The 18,463-nt window shown below is 39.0% G+C and overlaps 1 protein-coding gene across 6 annotated transcripts in view; it reads left to right on the forward strand.

Moving 5' to 3' along the window:
- Positions 1–4,311: 4,311 nt before the first annotated feature.
- Positions 4,312–18,463, forward strand: part of mink1 (misshapen-like kinase 1) — a 46,761-nt gene continuing 32,609 nt past the window's right edge. For all 6 annotated transcript variants that reach the window (XM_056236911.1, XM_056236913.1, XM_056236915.1 and 3 more), the window contains exons 1-6: positions 4,312–5,465; positions 13,901–13,966; positions 15,119–15,301; positions 15,531–15,641; positions 16,032–16,122; positions 16,543–16,673. In XM_056236911.1, the coding sequence (XP_056092886.1) occupies positions 5,409–5,465; positions 13,901–13,966; positions 15,119–15,301; positions 15,531–15,641; positions 16,032–16,122; positions 16,543–16,673 (639 nt within the window). In that variant the 5' untranslated portion in view covers positions 4,312–5,408. The remainder of the gene's footprint in view (positions 5,466–13,900; positions 13,967–15,118; positions 15,302–15,530; positions 15,642–16,031; positions 16,123–16,542; positions 16,674–18,463) is intronic.

Here is an 18,463-nt window from a genome sequence, read left to right on the forward strand (position 1 = left end):
ATGTCAACCGTCCCAAAATGAAAATATTGTTTCTGTACTTTATTATCATCTATAGTATATAGATATATATTATATTTAGTTAGCTCCATTCAAAGTAGTTATCTGTAAATAGGTAAAAAACAGATTAAATAAAAAATAAAAGGAGTTAAATGCTTTTTTGTATTCATGCAGAACAATTTTTTTTTTTTTTACATGGTCCCCAGGACGATAGGACGCCGTTAGTCTCGAGCCCTGGCTGGCGTACTTGGCAAGGGAAAATTATGTAATGTTTTTTGAAACAGGTAGGGGGGAGTGTTACGGAGCAGGGATCAGGTGGGGCATCAAACATGGTGAGATATTCAGGGGGAGTCTCTCAGCTCAACATTTATCACCAACCACCCCCCATCTCCATGACAACCAGAAAAAATTATTGTTATGTAATTATGTCAGCGGCCCAGAAGGTTCCACTTTGGGTTTTTTGAAGGGGGTGTCGACTCAAGTGGAGAGCGCACTGGAGACCAGAAAAGCAAAGCTAATTTTGTCAATGCCCCACTTTGTGAATGATTAGTAATCTGCCCATGTAATGCTGTAGAATGTTGTAGGTGACTTTACCTGCACTGGAAGAGAATGTTTTAGGGTTTGACCACTGAAGACACAATCATTAATATACTCTAACATTCTAATCATATCAAGCAGGCAACTTTATGAACTGACAATTATGCTTTAAAAAAAAAAAAAAAAAAAAAAAATCACTCTATACCTGCTGTATCTGCTTTTGCACATTTTTATACTTTTTATGTATATACAATTGCTTTTATTTAGAAAGCATTCTGAGCTCACAGACTAATACTTAAATTAATCTTGGCTAACACTATGTGTTTTCACAACTTCTGGATGTCTACTATAGACAGCTAGGATAGACAGCAAATTGAATTTTCTTCAGATGAAAACAAGGTTGTGAAGGACAGACTTGCAGTCTTTACACCGGCATGCTTTCTATGAAGGTCCTAGATCACATGTCATTTTCAAGAATCACTTTCAAAACTGTTTTATGATGTTTTTGGCTACATGTATGACATGTATTTTTGGATTGACTATAAATGCAATATCATAGTTGTCTGTAAGCAATTGAGCAATCAATAATTTTTCCTTCATCTCTGTTCTCCATCTGAATAAATATACCATTCACTTCAGAGATGCTTTGTGTTGTTTGTTGTTCATCAGATCACAAAACTCGCGGTTCGGAGCATATTACGGTTTTTAGGTCACGAATCGGATCAGCAAGAACAAAAAATTGTGCGGGTAACTTTGCTTTTCATTTATACTTCAAGCTTACTTTAAAGTAACAACAGGAAGTTTTTTTGCTCTCGGGCTCCCCCTACAGTTGGGAAACAGTATTGTCCTCTACTACTGTCGTAAACTGTCATCCTACATGCACGTGCATTTGTTGACAACCATGATAGCCCTGAACACTGTAGGAGGAGGTCACATGCAGGTGTTCTCGCGTGTGTGAAATGTCTTCATCCCAGGTACAGTGGCATATATTTCAGCATGTCATATGAATATAATTTCATGTGTTTTATTTTTTTTATAACGACAAATGATCGCGTTTACAAGCCAGCGTCATTATAGTAGCCTAGTCTATTGGTTACCGTTTTACTGGATCTATATGATACTTCAATGCAATGTTTGAGTGGTTGATAATAACCATATATCGTCAATATTATAATATCAAGCTACCATAAATGAATCTGCAAATTTTACAAATCGATTTGCATTATAGCTTGAGGCAAGACAAATAAACAAATATCACAGACATGTTAGGTATCCTAAAATATGATTTTATTAATAATCTTCCTCCTTTCTTTGTACATGTTGAGTAGACTACACTTTTTAGGTCAAACATTTGCTATTGGCATTTCATCGATTGCAAAGTTCAAATCAGAACGAGAATACTATCGCGATAGCTAACCATCAAAAACTAGAATATCGTTTACTAGCTACCAGATTGATAATTCGCTACTACTCTAGCGAATTAGAGAGGTTAGAGAGAGGCATTCTTTTTTCGATGGGGGGTTCGATGCTCCCTGCACACGCAAGGTCTCTCGCTCGCTTTCTCTCTCTGGCGTCCGCGCGCGTTGCAGCACAGTCTCTGTCTCGCGTGCGCGCTCGCTCTAGATTCCGGGAGATTTGAACTAATTTGCGGTATAACTTGTCGATCACGAGTGGCTCAACAGGTAGAGATCTATAGATAAACTCATCTTTCAGGCATTTGACCGACCGGGTTGACAATTTAGCGTGAGAAACCGGGGGTGTGGCGTGTGAGCCTGTGAAACCAATCAAAAGCGGGTGTCTCACGGCCAATGCGTGAGAGTTGGCAGCTCTGCAATGTTGATCCTCGTTCTGCCTTTAACGCGATCACTTTCTCTTTTTCTCTTTTTGCTTTGCTCCGATAAAACCTTTGCTTTCTTGTTTTTCTGTGCTGCTTCGGCCATGACTATAACATTTGGCTCGCAAGTCCGATTTTAAGGTAGTGGGGGTGGTGGTGGAAGTGACGTATATGCCGTAAAGCAGTCGAATTTTGTAGTTCTCTTTGTTCGCCGGTTACTACCCGAAACCCGAAGTTTAAAAGTACGATTAAAAACGCTACAGACCCCGTCAGGCTATGGCAGACGTGTCATTCAACCTATTGTAAGTCGATGTACCATCACAAGAGACTTGGAAATATATTATGAAGGCTGAAAAGTTACCTGTTGTTACTTTAAGTACTCTGATACCACAGTAAAAACTACTAGCCTAACTAATAAAGTTAAAACATTATTAAAGGCAAGTGAACAGACAGTAAACCAATTAAAAGCATATAAATAGCCTACAACAAAGTCACAAATAAAGTAAGGTCTAACTGTAGCATTCATTTCGGGTACAGAAATGTAATAATTAAATGTAAAATAACACTATGTCCACAGTATAAATGTAATATAGATAAATCTTTATTTTATTAAAGCTGTGTTTTGTTGTTTGATTAACATGACAAACAGCAGGTATTTATAGGTTACACTGTCACTTTAAGACCCCATGCACGCACTGATCCAGTATAATGATACACATCCTATTTCTTTCTCAACTTGTTCACTTAAGACATAACAGAGTGTGCTTACGAGAATACTTGCTGAGACGGGTATTGACTTACATAATTTGTGTGTATGTGTCCATCCAAGTGGAGGAATCATTTCGGAGTTTGTGCGCTATGAAGCGCCTCTCTCTCTCTCTGTGTGTGCGTACACAGGCAACAGTGCGCTAAACCGAAATAAATTATCTTGCCTCTTCTAGCGCTGGAATGGTTTTTTAAAATCTATTGCATATGTAAACTAGCAAGACAATGATCTGTTTAACCCCTAGTTGTGAGAGAGAGAGAGAGAGAGAGAGAGAGAGAGAGAGAGAGAGAGAGAGAGAGAGAGAGAGAGAGAGAGAGAGAGAGAGAGAGAGAGAGAGAGAGAGAGAGAGAGAGAGAGAGAGAGAGAGAGAGAGAGTGTGTGAAGCCTGAAATAATCAACATTGTCAGGACCAGCCAACAAAGTTCCTTTATTTATACAGCACCTTTCTTAAACTCAAGGTCGCTTTAAAGTGCCAACAAAACAAAAGAACCAACGGAAACAGAAGAATTTAAGTAAATACAGTGAATTAAGTAAATTAAGACTTTTTTTTAGAAGCTAGCAAATAGTAAATGATAATATATATATATATATTTTTTTGCTAGCTCAACCAAATAGTCTATAAAAGTTCTATCATTTACTCTCATGTCATTCCAAACCTGTAGCCTACTTTTCTTATGCGGAACAAAATAGAAAATATTAAAGAACGTTGATCTGTCTTTTGTGTTCCACAGAAGGTCAAGAACGACATGAGGGGAAATGATGAATGTTAATATTATTATTTTGTTTTCCAGATGAACTATCCCTTCAATAAACGTACTAAATTATGTCTTAAATTAGAAAATTGTTAAAGTGTGAGAGAGGGCTTATGTAAGTTTATGAGAACAACATATAGCGTATAAAAGCAATAGAAGTCAATGTAAAGCCTAAAAACATTTACAAAAAACCGCTTGTGTGATTATGTTCTGCTAGTTATTATTATTTTAATGTTCTGCTATAGTTATGGAGGTATTATCCCGGTACCACCTGTCTCCATTGTAACTTATTCGGGAAGTTTGTCCCTGTTGTAGCACCGTAGCAACTCAGTCAAACAGTACAGGAAGACGGGAGTGAGAAAGTGAAGGGGAGGGGGGAAAATAAAGTGGCTGGAAAACAGTGTTGTGTATTCTTGCAGAGGAGGGACGTCACAGCCAGACCACAGCAGAAGTAGGAATAGGATCATACCAACACAGGAGAGAGAAGTTCAATCTGACCCATGAAAACAAACGAGATTACAACAAAAGGACAAAGTTTATTCCCGAGGCGACTCGTTTTACAAATATCTTAATAATAATAATATAATGTAACGTTACGCATCGTGACGAATCACTGCCTTAAAGGGTCCGGCCTGAAAACAAGGTGCTGTTTCTGATTTCCCGTTCTTCCCCCTTTCTTTCTCTCCAACAAATCGGCGGAGGTTTTGCGCACAACCGGGAGGTGCCGCTGACTGACATCAGGAGGGAATGAAAGTTTGCCAGGCGGGCGGAATTTTATTCGACGTAAACACTTCTTGTTTTTGACATCAGGACCGTGTATTTCAACCCGAGACACATTGTAGAGACTTCTAAAAACTGTGGACATTAACTGAGCCGAACAGTGACATCGAAATCCACACAGAAATCCCGTTTAAGGCGTGTGCGTGGGTTGCGCCGTAACATGACGACTGTGGCAGATTGACGCGGATATCACGAGCGAGCGCCGCTGTTTTGGAGCTCGGCTTTTGACTTATCTTGAAGTTCTGCCTCTTTATTTACATATTTTGTGATTTATACTGCTCGTGCATATATTATTCTAGTGCTTTGACTGAGGTAGGCTTGGCTTAACTTACGCAGTGCTGCCAAAATGAGTGTAGAGACGAGTGCAGTGTGGCACATCTGATTCAAGCTCATGTAAATGTTGCCATGCAGTCTTCAGGGATTATAGGCTCAACCTCTGCCTTTATCATCGATAAATGTTCGCTAGGCATTTCTCGAACACTTGCCTGAAGAACCGGATCACTTAGCCTTAAAGAACCCTTTGTTCTCCGTAAAGAAGAAACAAATATTGTACGGTCAGAAATCCTGCAGCTGTTGTCGGTTAAACTGTTCGCGGCGGGGACGAGCCAAATGTTTCTCGGGGACCTCACAAGTTTTTCTGAACTGTCCATTGAAAGAAATATACTGATAAAATAAAAATACCGCTGTCGTAGCTGCAGTTTTGGAGTACATATTTTGAATTTCCTCCTGAATCGCTGTAAAAATGTCAGAAAACGCACCTACGCGGAGTCTGGATGACATCGACCTGGCCGCCCTGCGGGTGAGTGTGTGTGTTGTTCACCTGTCAGAGGCCTTCACACCCAAACAAATTCATAACAGTATGATCTATGTCGATATTATGAGTTATGAGGAAAATATATACATCAACGAGCTTTTAATAACGATCTTAAAGGTTACTAGCTCGTGATTGATTATTTCCTGCGAGCAGGTGAGTTTTGGGCCTGTATTGTGTAATATAATCAAGGCCTGGAGTGTTTATGTATTTGTGTGTGTGTAAGTCTCTCTCTCTCTCTCTCTCTCTCTCCTCTCGGCTCACTCTCTCTCTCTCTCTCTCTCTCTCTCTCTCTCTCTCTCTCTCTCTCTCTCTCTCTCTCTCTCTCTCTCTTCTCTCTCCTCTCTCCTTCTCTCTCTCTCTCTCTTCTCATCTCTCACACACGCGCGCGCACGCGCGCGTACATTTGTGGTTTGGAGGGCCTACCTTATGTTGACATTGAATAGGCTTCCTCTGTAATCTTAGAATATCTCCCTTGTTGAATGGGGAATGCCCTGCAAAACATTAGTGTAACTTTACATTTAGGCCATCACTCACCATGTTTACGTACAATACAAATGTAAAGGAATGATTCAGTGGACTGTCTGTTTTTTTTTAATGGCTTGGCTTCTTAGTTTTTTTTTTTACAAAAACTCAATGTTCCCCACTGGCCAGATGCTGGAAAGTCTCAGTTAATGGATACATTTGAAATGTTTACAGCAACGATTGAGTCCATTTTGTGAGGGGAGAAAATTAGTTGCCCACGTAGTATGGAAAAGTGGGCAGATTATTATCTTGACATTAATCCAGACTCTATGGCAAGAAGATGATAATCCTTCACCAAAGGTCTATTTTAGCATGAAACCACCTAAAATACCATTTTAGCAACAAAATACCCTACCTAATGCACTCTGTCAGTAACGGTCAGCAAGATTTTGGAATATTTTTCAAAGAATTCTCTCATGTTCACCAAGGCCGCATTTATTTAATCAGAAATTACAACTCGAATATTGTGAAATATTTTTACTATTTAAAACATCTCTTGTTTTTAATAGAGAATTAAATGCTTTTTTTGCAGGATTCTGTGATGAATAGAAAGAAATCTTTGTAACATTAATGAATTTACTGTCACATTGGCTCAGTTTAATGCATCTTTGCTGAATGAAAAGTATTCATTTATTCAAAAAAAAAATCTTACTGACCCCAAACCTTTGCACTTTGCAGTTTGCACATTAGCCTTAGAATAGCTTGCATTTTATGTTGTATACTAGAATAGTCTCTGTGTATTTCATGTGCAAGCAGAAGGCTAATCTAGTCATCTAGCTTAGTGGTATGTTAGCAGGTGGCTAATCCAGTGTCTTAGGGCTAATTATGCTCACTAATTAGGTGAATTCCCGCATATAGATAAGGTAACATCAATCAGATTTTTTTTTTACTTTTAGTATAATTTTTATGTGCTTTTGTCATTTTTATTGTATTACTATTTAGGTTTAAATTATTTATTATTCCGCTTTAGTTTTTATTTCCAATTGATTAGTATTCAACTTAAAAGTATTTCACTTAGTTTTCATCAATGTCATACAGTAACTCAGACTTCTCCAATCATTTAGTTAGTTGCCAAAGCAAAATTTCCAATTTTAAAAGTTTTTTTTCATCTAATATTTAGGCTATATATATTTTCCAGCTTTATTTCAATTAACAAACATGTTTTTAATAGTTTGTTGAGGTATGCGTCCTTCCTAAACAACTGCTTTGTACCTTGCGGACTGGACATAAACACAACAGGACTCCATCCTTTTGACACTTCAGCTGTTACGTGTGTTAGTGCGATTGTGAATATGCCATAAACGTTAGAGCTCTGGCCGTAACTCTATATCTCTTGTGTGTTGGTACAGTAAGTTCCTGGGCACGGCTCTCCCAGGGTGTGATGTGTGTGATATTGCCCCTAGAGAGAGAGAGAGTGAGAGAGAGAAGAGAGCACGATGATTCACTTAAGCTCATTGTTTTATAGCTGTCCTATATAACACCCACACACAGCGTAGATGCACATTTAGGCGAGCAAAACACATTTAGACTATCTCAAGAGTTCTGCCTTACATGTGGCCCTCTAGCTAGAATCGCACACGGCCGAGGTGGTTTGTAGTTTCGTTGTATTGTTTTTGAACTTGAGAGCAACCTGCTCTCCAGTTCACCGGTGGTCATCTCAGTTTCAGTTCTTGTAAGGATCACTTTTAAATAACATTGACTTGCCAGAGCATTAAACTTGGCACAGAAGCAGGTGAAGTTATTTGCTGTAAAACTGTAAAAAGACTGTATATAGACTGTAAAAAAAGATGGACGACGCACCTTCATTCTTTTTCATTGTAGAAAAGTGAAGCCGCCAATGTCCCAATCTTGCGCTGATTCGGGACCCGAGTGTGCGCAGTAGTGAACTCAGGACCCGAGTCTGCGCAGTAGTGAGATTGGAGAAGTATGAAGTGGAGCCGAGGTATCAAGGCCCCACCCACACTCCCGCAGAATCGGTTAGTACAGTTTACCACAGAACAACTCATGTCAGTGTGAAATAAACAGTTATGGAAATGTAGAAATGAAAGCTCCAAACTCCTGAAAATCCTGGAAAAAAGTCTGTTGGTCAGAGAATCATGACGTGGCACTCCCGTTTTTATAACATCAAATAACGAACTAAAACCAAACTAACTAGAATAACAACAACCATCTTTGGAAAATTTTTATTTGAAGTGTAAATTGATTTAGTTTGTCTCACAGGCCATTAGACTAAGATGGCGGTGTTTATGACCTAAACAGGGACCAACCACCTGGGGGCGGTCTAAACGTTTTGGCTTCACTTTTCACGACTTGTGCGGCATACTTGTTACATAATCATAATAGCAGCCCATTTGACAGTTGGGTTGCTTATGTAAATGCGACAAATGCTAATGAAATCTTAACAGAAACCAAAAATATCAAATAGTAGTGATGTAAGATATTGGTTAAACACAAACTAATAAGTAATGCATGTCATGATGACTAGAAAAATCTGCTATACTGTACCTTACAAAATGTAACAGAAGCTTGTTATTGACTGATCAAAATAAACCAGCTGAAGTACACATGTGCCTAAAGCCAGATGTTTGCCATTCATTGGCAAGGAGAGAATATTTATTAATGTTTGTTGGTATCTGTATTCATGAGGTTGCAGGTTAATGATGTAACTTGATCTAGTGATGCTTAAATATTGATAACCGTAGGCTGGCTCTGATGGGTATTACTTTGTTTAGTGTCTAATGGCTTCATCTTCCTGTCAGATAGCTGCATGCTGTTCTCAATATTTCCTAGTTGTTCTTGTTTCCAACCTTAAAGGGGGAGTTCACCCAAAAATAAAGTTTTTATATGTGAATAAAACCCTAAATTCAATCTGTTCATCATATAAAGCGATCATGTCTATTTAGAAAATTTGGACTAAACCTCTCAATTCATGTGGATTAGTTTTACGATCTCTTTATGAACTTTTGAAGCATCAAAGTGGACAGAAATAGCTCAGATTTCATCAAAAAAGATCTTCATTTGTGTTCTGAAGATGACCCGTCTTGCGGGTCTGAAGATGACCCGTCTAAGCTATTTTTTCAAATGTATTTTTTTTATTGAACCAACTTCATTCCAGGTCAATGCTATCTCAGTGATCAATAAAACTGTCAGTCAAACAGATAGGCAGGTATAATTTGTCAGTTCAATTGTTTATTCAACAACTGTTCCAATCCAAACCAATTTGGCAAAAAAAACATAACTATATAAAACCATATAACTAAATAAAACTATAACAAAACCCCAGGTGTCAAGAGTGTGCATCTTTTTACATTAAGTGAATTTCTCACGTGTCAGCCCAAGGATTGAGATTGGTAGGGGATGTCAACGTCAGAGCAGAAGGTGGTGGTAATGCACCAAAAAGCTGCTTGTAGGGCCTTATGAAATCTGTTTTACTTGTTACCACATTCCAAATTCGTTTTTTTATTTTTTATTCCATTTTAATGGTTTAAAGGTCCCGTTCTTCACGTTTTTTTGAAGCTTTGATTGTGTTTACAGTGTGCAATATAACATGTTCATGTTTCGCGTGTAAAAAACCACAGTATTTTTCACACAATTTACTTATCTGTATACCGCTGTTTTCACTGTCCAAAAAACGGCCTGATGACTTCCTTGTTCTATGAAGTCCCTCCTTCAGAAATACGTTATGAGTTCTGATTGTGCCAGCGGTTCCTGTGTTGTGATTCGACAGCAGCTTATCGCACGTTGCCCGGAAAGGTCACGCCTCTTACCATAAATTGAAGATTCATGCGCAGCTGAAGTGCTTCTTCTCCGTGGGAGCGCAACAAGACCACGCCCTCTTTTTTTGTGTATTCCTGTGGGCGGAGATTAGTCAAAAAACTGTTCTAGTTACGTCATTAAAAAAGAAAGTAGAGGGATTAGATGTAGTCCAAACCGGCCGTTCGCTGTATGCTTTGAAAGGGGACTTCTGTTAAATAAAATATCTCGCTAGGCATTGAACTTTGAGCTTTATAATTTTACAGGTATTATTTATGCTCTAACAGCAACATTACACACTAATTAAAGTTTGAAAAATGGAATCGCGAAGAACGGGACCTTTAAATTGTAATGACCTATTATTTAAAATGTAGGCCTCAGCAAAACTTTCTTCAAAGGCTGGTCCAGCAACGCTAAACCAACCTTTTATTTTGATGGGTTGCCGTGTAGACCTTTTAGTCTCTGTGTTTTTATGATATGACGATAGTTTTTCTCAAATCAAGCTAAAATGCTGCTAAAGTGACTCTCAGAGCAGCTGTTTAGATGAAGTTCATCCATTAATGTCCTCAGGCTGAAAACATCGCAAGCGTCATGCGTGCTTCAGTGTGTGTGGTAATCCGCATGTCTGCGCCATTCATTCATAGAGACACGCAGAACATGTATGATTCCTTTTTAAATAGTCTTTATGCGTTTTAATTAAGTTTACTGACCTACTTTTCATCCAAGATCTGACAAATTCCGTGAAATTCTGCGTTATACTGTAAATTCCGTTTTTATGCCTGGATTCCGCTATTCCGTCCGTGTTTTCCGCATCGCGGGAATGAAATCATATGGCCCTATGGTTGTCAACCGCCGTGAAACACGAAGAAGAAGTCTCCGTCACTTACTGATCCAGCATCAGTGATAGCATTGTATTTCCAATTTGAGCTTGAGCTTTAGAAATGCTTGGGAAAATGTAGCTTGTGTGGACGCTAACGCTACTTGATTAAAAAAAAGCTTCGCTACTGAACAGCTATTTGATTCAGAAAACAGCGACACTACCACTATGCTGTGTAGTGTATACATGTAGTTAAACTACTAGCTGACCAACACTGCTAAGTAGTCTGGGTGTGCTAACTTTACCCGTATTAAAGTAGGATACCCCCATTTTACTTTTTCGAACATTACCTTTTATGCTGTGTGTAGCTGTTTATGAATGCAAAAGTCGCAAAGTTTTAAAGATCAAAGTGCACTACAAATAAAGTAACTGTCTCCTAAGAGAAAGAATTGATTCTGAACTGGCTAAAGTCGTCAGCAATTCCAGTCTCACTTCCTGTTACATACCTATGGAACAATGTACAAATGTGCATACCGTAATTACAATTTCATTGGCTGCCCGCGAACACGTCTCCTTTGACCTTCCCTCAATATGTAGCTGAGTGAGGCCTGGAAGAGTTTGGTTTGTTTTGTCGAGAAGATGCTATTTTCAGCACTGCGAATCCACTTTGCACTTAGCAAGTGCTGAGGAAGACTCCGGAGCTGAAATTCAGATATGGTAAAAGGTGTTTCATTTCTGTCACACGCTGCAAGTGGTAGACCAATCATAACAGACTTGGCTGGGTATGCTTGCAGAAAGAAGTGTTTTAGAGAGACTGAATCTTTGAACAAACTGTAATTTGCAATTTTTTTAAAAGGGGTTTAGTAGTCTAATTTGCTCATCTTTTATGAGAGCATCATTTCTCTGTTAGCATGGTAATTTAAAGGGATAGTTCACTTTGAAATTAATTTTTGATATGTTTTAGCTTACTTCAAGGGCATCCAAGATGTAGGTGTCTTTGTTTCCGCAGAAGTTTCAATTTTGATATTTTTAGGTCAAACCGTTCTTGTCTGTCAGTCATATAAAGCAGGTCTATGGTCACCACCTCAAAGAGCATGCACAGATAAGTCCAAATTAAACATGATTTAATGACTCGTAAATGTAAGTACACATTGATGGTCTAAGACACGAAACGAGCGGTTTGTGTGAGAAAACGAACAGTATTTATATCAATTTTACCTCATGTAACCACAGCCACGTCCAAGTGATCTGAGGGCGCGGGCGCTTCGGACTGTGCGTTACAAGAGGTAAAAACGATATAAATACTGTTTGTTTTCTCACACAAACCGCTCGTTTCGTATCTTAGACCATCAATGTGTACTTACATTTACGAGTCATTAAATCATGTTTAATTTGGACTTCTCTGTGCATGCTCTTTGAGGTGGTGACCATAGACCTGCTTTATATGACTGACAGACAAGAACGGTTTGACCTAAAAATATCAAAATTGAAACTTCTGCGGAAACAAAGACACCTACATCTTGGATGCCCTTGAAGTAAGCTAAAACATATCAAAATTGTATTTCAAAGTGAACTATCCCTTTAAATATCAAGATTTTTTTTGTCATTTTTAAATTTGATTTGATGTTTTTTCTGTATGTTTTAAATGGGTTTTTCAGTGAACATTTACATAAATGTTAGCCTTATTATCTGTTTATCATCTTATTCATCGGCTCATTTATTAATTTCCCTGCGTATGTGTCATCTCTCTCTCTCTCTCTCTCTCTCTCTCTCTCGCTGAGACAGATGCTCTCTCTAGTATAGACTAATTTCCTTTGATGATCTTTGTAAACTCAGTTTGAATATTATAAGGGCACTAAAATATAGGTTTGATATGATGTGCTATTTTATGTTATAAATGCTCATTTTTTAATCCTGTTTGTGTCTGTTCTCATTTCCATTCGCCCTCTTACTGATGTTTCACATAAGAGCATGTTGCTCACTTACAGCTCACCACTCCAGATCTCTTTAAGGGAGAGAGAGAGGAAAAGATAAAAAGGAGATGAAGAGAGTGAGAGAGGAAAAAGATTGCAGTTATTGGAGGCAGATGAGAGTGAGATGATCATGGTGTGTATATATGTGTGAGTGCTAGGAAGAACGTTAGCCTTGTCCACCCACAGAGCTGTACCGAGGCCATATTGAATCACACAGTGTGTGTGTGCTCTGCGCTGGCTGTTTTTAACCCTCTACTCATTCTAGTTTTTGGCTGCACTCCCCAGCTGAAGCCACACATAAGAGGTACATAAAGCTGCTTGAGAGTTGCATAATGGGGCTTAATACACGACAATGCAGCATCAACTCCTTTTTTAAACCTTGGGGTTTGTAAAAGCATGACGCTTTGTCTTGTTCTCAATGGCTGAGCAGGTAATGGTTCTGTCATTGCCATCCTGAGCCAGAAGGGAGCTGCTCGTCTAAGAGAGAAAAATGATCTCCAAAAATAAACTTGATTTAGGCCATGAAATATTTTCTTTCCTGGTCATCGTAGACTTAGTTCAAATCGTGTAGTTTGGATATTTTACACTGAGAGTGACTAAGAAAGTACAGAGAGTGAAGTTCTGACTGATAAGATTCCAAACACACCCAGTGCAAGTTACAAATGCAGACACTTCTAGCTATGCTAGCTCTATTTCATGCATACTGAAATGCCCGACCACAATTTATCAATTCTCAGCAGTGCCACAAGGGGAGCCATAACTATATTAGCATAAAATATAAGGAAAAAATCTGCCGTTTCATCAAGAATTTGATTCTGATTTGTCTTAAATATCCTGATCACTTAACGGTTTCATTAACTGTTCATTTAATGAAATGTTTAAAAAATTAACGACAGTTCTTGAGAAAAGGTTAAAACCGTTTAGACCAATTATTAGATTTGATTTATATCACCTCTAAAAAGATGTGAAAAGTCAGTATGTAACTATCTATTGACTTTTCAGATATTTGTGGAGGTGACAAATAAAATCTAATAATTGGTCTTAACTGTAAATAAAAACAACAACACAAAAATACCTAATGGAGAAGAGTTTCTTTTTTTTAACGGCACAGAATTAAATCACTCTAGGTACCTTAGATCAAGGTACATATCAAAGGTGCATATCAAAGAATGTTCAACCATGTTGGTCAAATTCTGGCATCTGCGTTCACATCCCTGAGTAAAGGATGTTTCTGGTCTTAATGTCATTGGACTGAAGTATGTAAATCTAAATTAATTTCCCTCTACAGTCTTTATTTTAGGGGGTTTGCATGATTGTATGATTTCACGATCTTAAAAAATTTTTCTCTCCGTCAGGACCCAGCAGGAATCTTTGAGCTCGTGGAAGTCGTGGGCAACGGCACCTACGGACAAGTGTACAAGGTGAGATACAGATGGAGGGCAGGAGAAAGAGGGATGGCGATATTTGTTAGGAGTAAATGCTATCCTATTGTTACTCAGCAAGAATAGATGACCAGTCTCGAATGATAAATAACACTCCAATTTGTGTTCTTAGAAAAATCGAGTTATTACAGTACCACCATGTGTGTTTGAGTGTGAGAGTGAAGATGGATTCAGTGGTTGCTGTTACATGAGTAACAGAGGACAGAAGTTGTTTAAAGCAGTTGTGTTCATGTGTACGTCAGGGCATGTGTGAGAATGTCATTGCACTCTCAGCGTGGTGCAATAACACAAGAGTACCTCAGATCACTGCAGCTGTGCTCAGACCTGTCAATACTCGCCGTTGAAATGAAGACGCCTGGATGAGGGGAGGAAGCTGACAGCCGAATGAATGGAGAACAGAATGAATGAAGATAAATTCAATGGTTAAAGCTAAATTACGTAATTTCTGTACTATTAGTGCCACCAAACGGAATTACTGAAAAAATAACTGGTTTTCAAACAGATTTCCTTAACTCTCCTCATCTACAATTAGTCAGTCAAACATTTAGTCCAGTGATGCTGTTTCGGGTTAGTCGGGTATGTTTACACTTTTTGGATAAATCGGTCTACAAATGGCTTTCTTATAGTCTGCATATTAAGCTGGGATAGGAGAGAGTATTTTAACATAAAAAAATACATTCTTTATTTTTAAGGAACCACATGACATGTAGTGTGTAATAAGTCATTATACTTGCAGACTCATAGTGAGTTTAACCCTAAAGGCCTCTGTAATTATTGCAATGTATGGCATAAGCAGCCTTTAAAGAGTGTGTAGGGTGTAATTTGTACTTCAGGCTGTATTGTTTGGAAAATGTGTCGTTTATAGACTAGTGAGGATATAGTTTATGACATGTATAATGATGAGTGTGTACTGTAGTTTATAAAGGGATGTGGTATGAATGTGTTTAGCTTTTGGGTTGACAGTGAGGTGGTTTATCTAGCTTAGTTTTAGTGTTGTGTTGAATATTTAGTTTGTAGACTAATGTTAAATTAAATATGGTGGTGTCTACTCTGATTATGGTGTATTAACAAATAAAGTTTGTAAATTAGCCATTTCTATGCTACTTGCTATTGAATTTCTTTCTGTCTCAGGGTCGTCATGTAAAGACGGGCCAGCTGGCGGCCATAAAGGTCATGGATGTGACTGAGGAAGAGGAGGAGGAGATTAAAGCTGAGATCAACATGCTGAAGAAGTACAGTCACCATAGAAACATTGCCACCTACTACGGAGCTTTCGTGAAGAAGAGTCCGCCTGGACACGATGACCAGCTCTGGGTCTGTGCTTCCTCAGACTTCTGAACCTGAACTGACTCCTGATCTCATAACTGCTAAAAGTCTTGCATCATGACACTGTGATCAGATACATCTATAGTCTGGCATTAACTGAAATGGTTTAGCATGAAAAATATATATTCCTAGGTCATGGACCTTGTTGATTTGGAGAACAATGGCTTGTATCAGCTTGCAGTTTCATATATGTACATATATGTGTGTTTTTGTTCAGCTGGTGATGGAGTTTTGTGGTGCCGGCTCAGTGACAGACTTGGTGAAGAACACAAAGGGCAACTCTCTGAAAGAAGACTGGATCGCTTATATCTGCAGAGAGATACTGAGAGTAAGACTCTTAAAGTCACCATGAAATCAAAATTGACAATTCTTATTGCAGTGTTTAAAATGAATAATTTATCTGTGTGCATAATTTCTTTTTCTTAATTCATGTGCCTTCATGGTCTTTAAACAACAACTTTAACTCCTCCCCCTCGCAATGACATCTCTTTACTGATGGCATGTGTTGGACAATAATGCATCCCTTCCAGCAACCTGCATATGTCACAACAGAAAAAAAAAAGACGTTTCGTTTTCGTTTCATGCTGACTTTAACAATACACTTTACATGCCTGATACATGATGCCTAACTGCAGCCTTACTTGTTTCATCTTTTAGTTTGATGTAATTATATATGTAATGTTGCACAGCCAGTAAACGCTGTCTCTCTGTTCCTCAGGGTCTGTCTCACCTCCATGCTCATAAAGTCATCCACAGAGACATCAAGGGACAGAATGTACTGCTTACAGAGAACGCAGAGGTTAAACTTGGTGAGTGGGATATTTGCTTGACAAAAAACAAACAGACAAAAAACAAAACAGACTAGCTCAGTAACTGTGATATTTGATGTGTGTAGCCCTGTTTTGTCCAAAAATCAGAAAATTTGAGTGTGTCTGTTGTCTTGCCCATATCCTGTCTGATTAGAGAACATCTTTTAACAACTAGAGCAAAGCACTGAAGCTCATTAATATAGGCCTGACACCATGACAAAAATATCTTCACACACCACAACCTGAGGGAGAGTGTGGCTTAAGTGGAAGAGTGTGTCTGTGTATGAGAAGGAAGGAATTAGGATAGATGAATATAAACATTTTGGCTGCGCAACAGGTTTCATAAGACTTTGAAAAGCAAAACGTGTCGTGTTATATTACAGACCCTATTTGCTTCCTCTTTCCTCACTCTTTCTGTAGTGGATTTTGGGGTGAGTGCACAGTTGGATCGTACAGTCGGCAGAAGAAACACTTTCATTGGCACTCCGTACTGGATGGCCCCAGAAGTCATCGCCTGTGATGAGAATCCTGACTCCACCTATGATTACAGGGTAAAATGAGCTTCTGACTGTTGATGTACACCAGTGTTTCTCAACCAAAAGTGGGTTGCAAGACCGTTGCGATCATCTGATGCGGATCAGTGGGTTGCGATGTGTGCAGTCAAAGAAACAGCAAACTTAATTCTACGTTTTTCTGATGCAAGACTTTTATCTTGAAAGATGTGCATTTAAAAAAAATCTCCTTGACCTCAAACCTTTGGACGGTAGTGTACATCTGTGTGTGGGTCACATTGTCTTTATTTTAAAAGGTACAGCAGGCATTTTCAACTTTTTAATCTTAAGAAACAATTGGTACTTTTGACACATATATTTTACAATAAGTTTAACAGACAGGTCTAGAATTAGCTGCAAAAGAGGGTCTTCTCTCATGGTGGCTGCCATGTTGAGATCGCATAAAGCCCTGTTATCATATGCTGATGATACCAAAACTGACGCCTCTATCACAAGGAGAGGGTTTTGTGAATTCTGATGATAAAATGGGGATGTTTAATTATATACACTCACCTAAAGGATTATTAGGAACACCTGTTCAGTTTCTCATTAATGCAATTATCTAATCAACCAATCACATGGCAGTTGCTTCAATGCATTTAGGGGTGTGGTCCTGGTCAAGACAATCTCCTGAACTCCAAACTGAATGTCAGAATGGGAAAGAAAGGTGATTTAAGCAATTTTGAGCGTGGCATGGTTGTTGGTGCCAGACGGGCCGGTCTGAGTATTTCACAATCTGCTCAGTTACTGGGATTTTCACGCACAACCATTTCTAGGGTTTACAAAGAATGGTGTGAAAAGGGAAAAACATCCAGTATGCGGCAGTCCTGTGGGCGAAAATGCCTTGTTGATGCTAGAGGTCAGAGGAGAATGGGCCGACTGATTCAAGCTGATAGAAGAGCAACTTTGACTGAAATAACCACTCGTTACAACCGAGGTATGCAGCAAAGCATTTCTGAAGCCACAACACGCACAACCTTGAGGCGGATGGGCTACAACAGCAGAAGACCCCACCGGGTACCACTCATCTCCACTACAAATAGGAAAAAGAGGCTACAATTTGCAAGAGCTCACCAAAATTGGACAGTTGAAGACTGGAAAAATGTTGCCTGGTCTGATCAGTCTCGATTTCTGTTGAGACATTCAGATGGTAGAGTCAGAATTTGGCGTAAACAGAATGAGAACATGGATCCATCATGCCTTGTTACCACTGTGCAGGCTGGTGGTGGTGGTGTAATGGTGTGGGGGATGTTTTCTTGGCACACTTTAGGCCCCTTGGTGCCAATTGGGCATCGTTTAAATGCCACGGCCTACCTGAGCATTGTTTCTGACCACGTCCATCCCTTTATGGCCGCCATGTACCCATCCTCTGATGGCTACTTCCAGCAGGATAATGCACCATGTCACAAAGCTCGAATCATTTCAAATTGGTTTCTTGAACATGACAATGAGTTCACTGTACTAAAATGGCCCCCACAGTCACCAGATCTCAACCCAATAGAGCATCTTTGAGATGTGGTGGAACAGGAGCTTCGTGCCCTGGATGTGCATCCCACAAATCTCCATCAACTGCAAGATGCTATCCTATCAATATGGGCCAACATTTCTAAAGAATGCTTTCAGCGCCTTGTTGAATCAATGCCACGTAGAATTAAGGCTGTTCTGAAGGCGAAAGGGGGTCAAACACAGTATTAGTATGGTGTTCCTAATAATCCTTTAGGTTAGTGTAAATTAAACATTAGAAAGCCATCAACAACATTTAAATGGGACTAATTGTTTGTTTTCTGTTT

This window comes from Rhinichthys klamathensis, unplaced genomic scaffold (genome assembly GCF_029890125.1).
Source record: "Rhinichthys klamathensis goyatoka isolate OS25496 unplaced genomic scaffold, OSU_Roscu_1.1 h1tg000473l_1, whole genome shotgun sequence".
Lineage (NCBI taxonomy): Eukaryota > Metazoa > Chordata > Actinopteri > Cypriniformes > Leuciscidae > Rhinichthys > Rhinichthys klamathensis.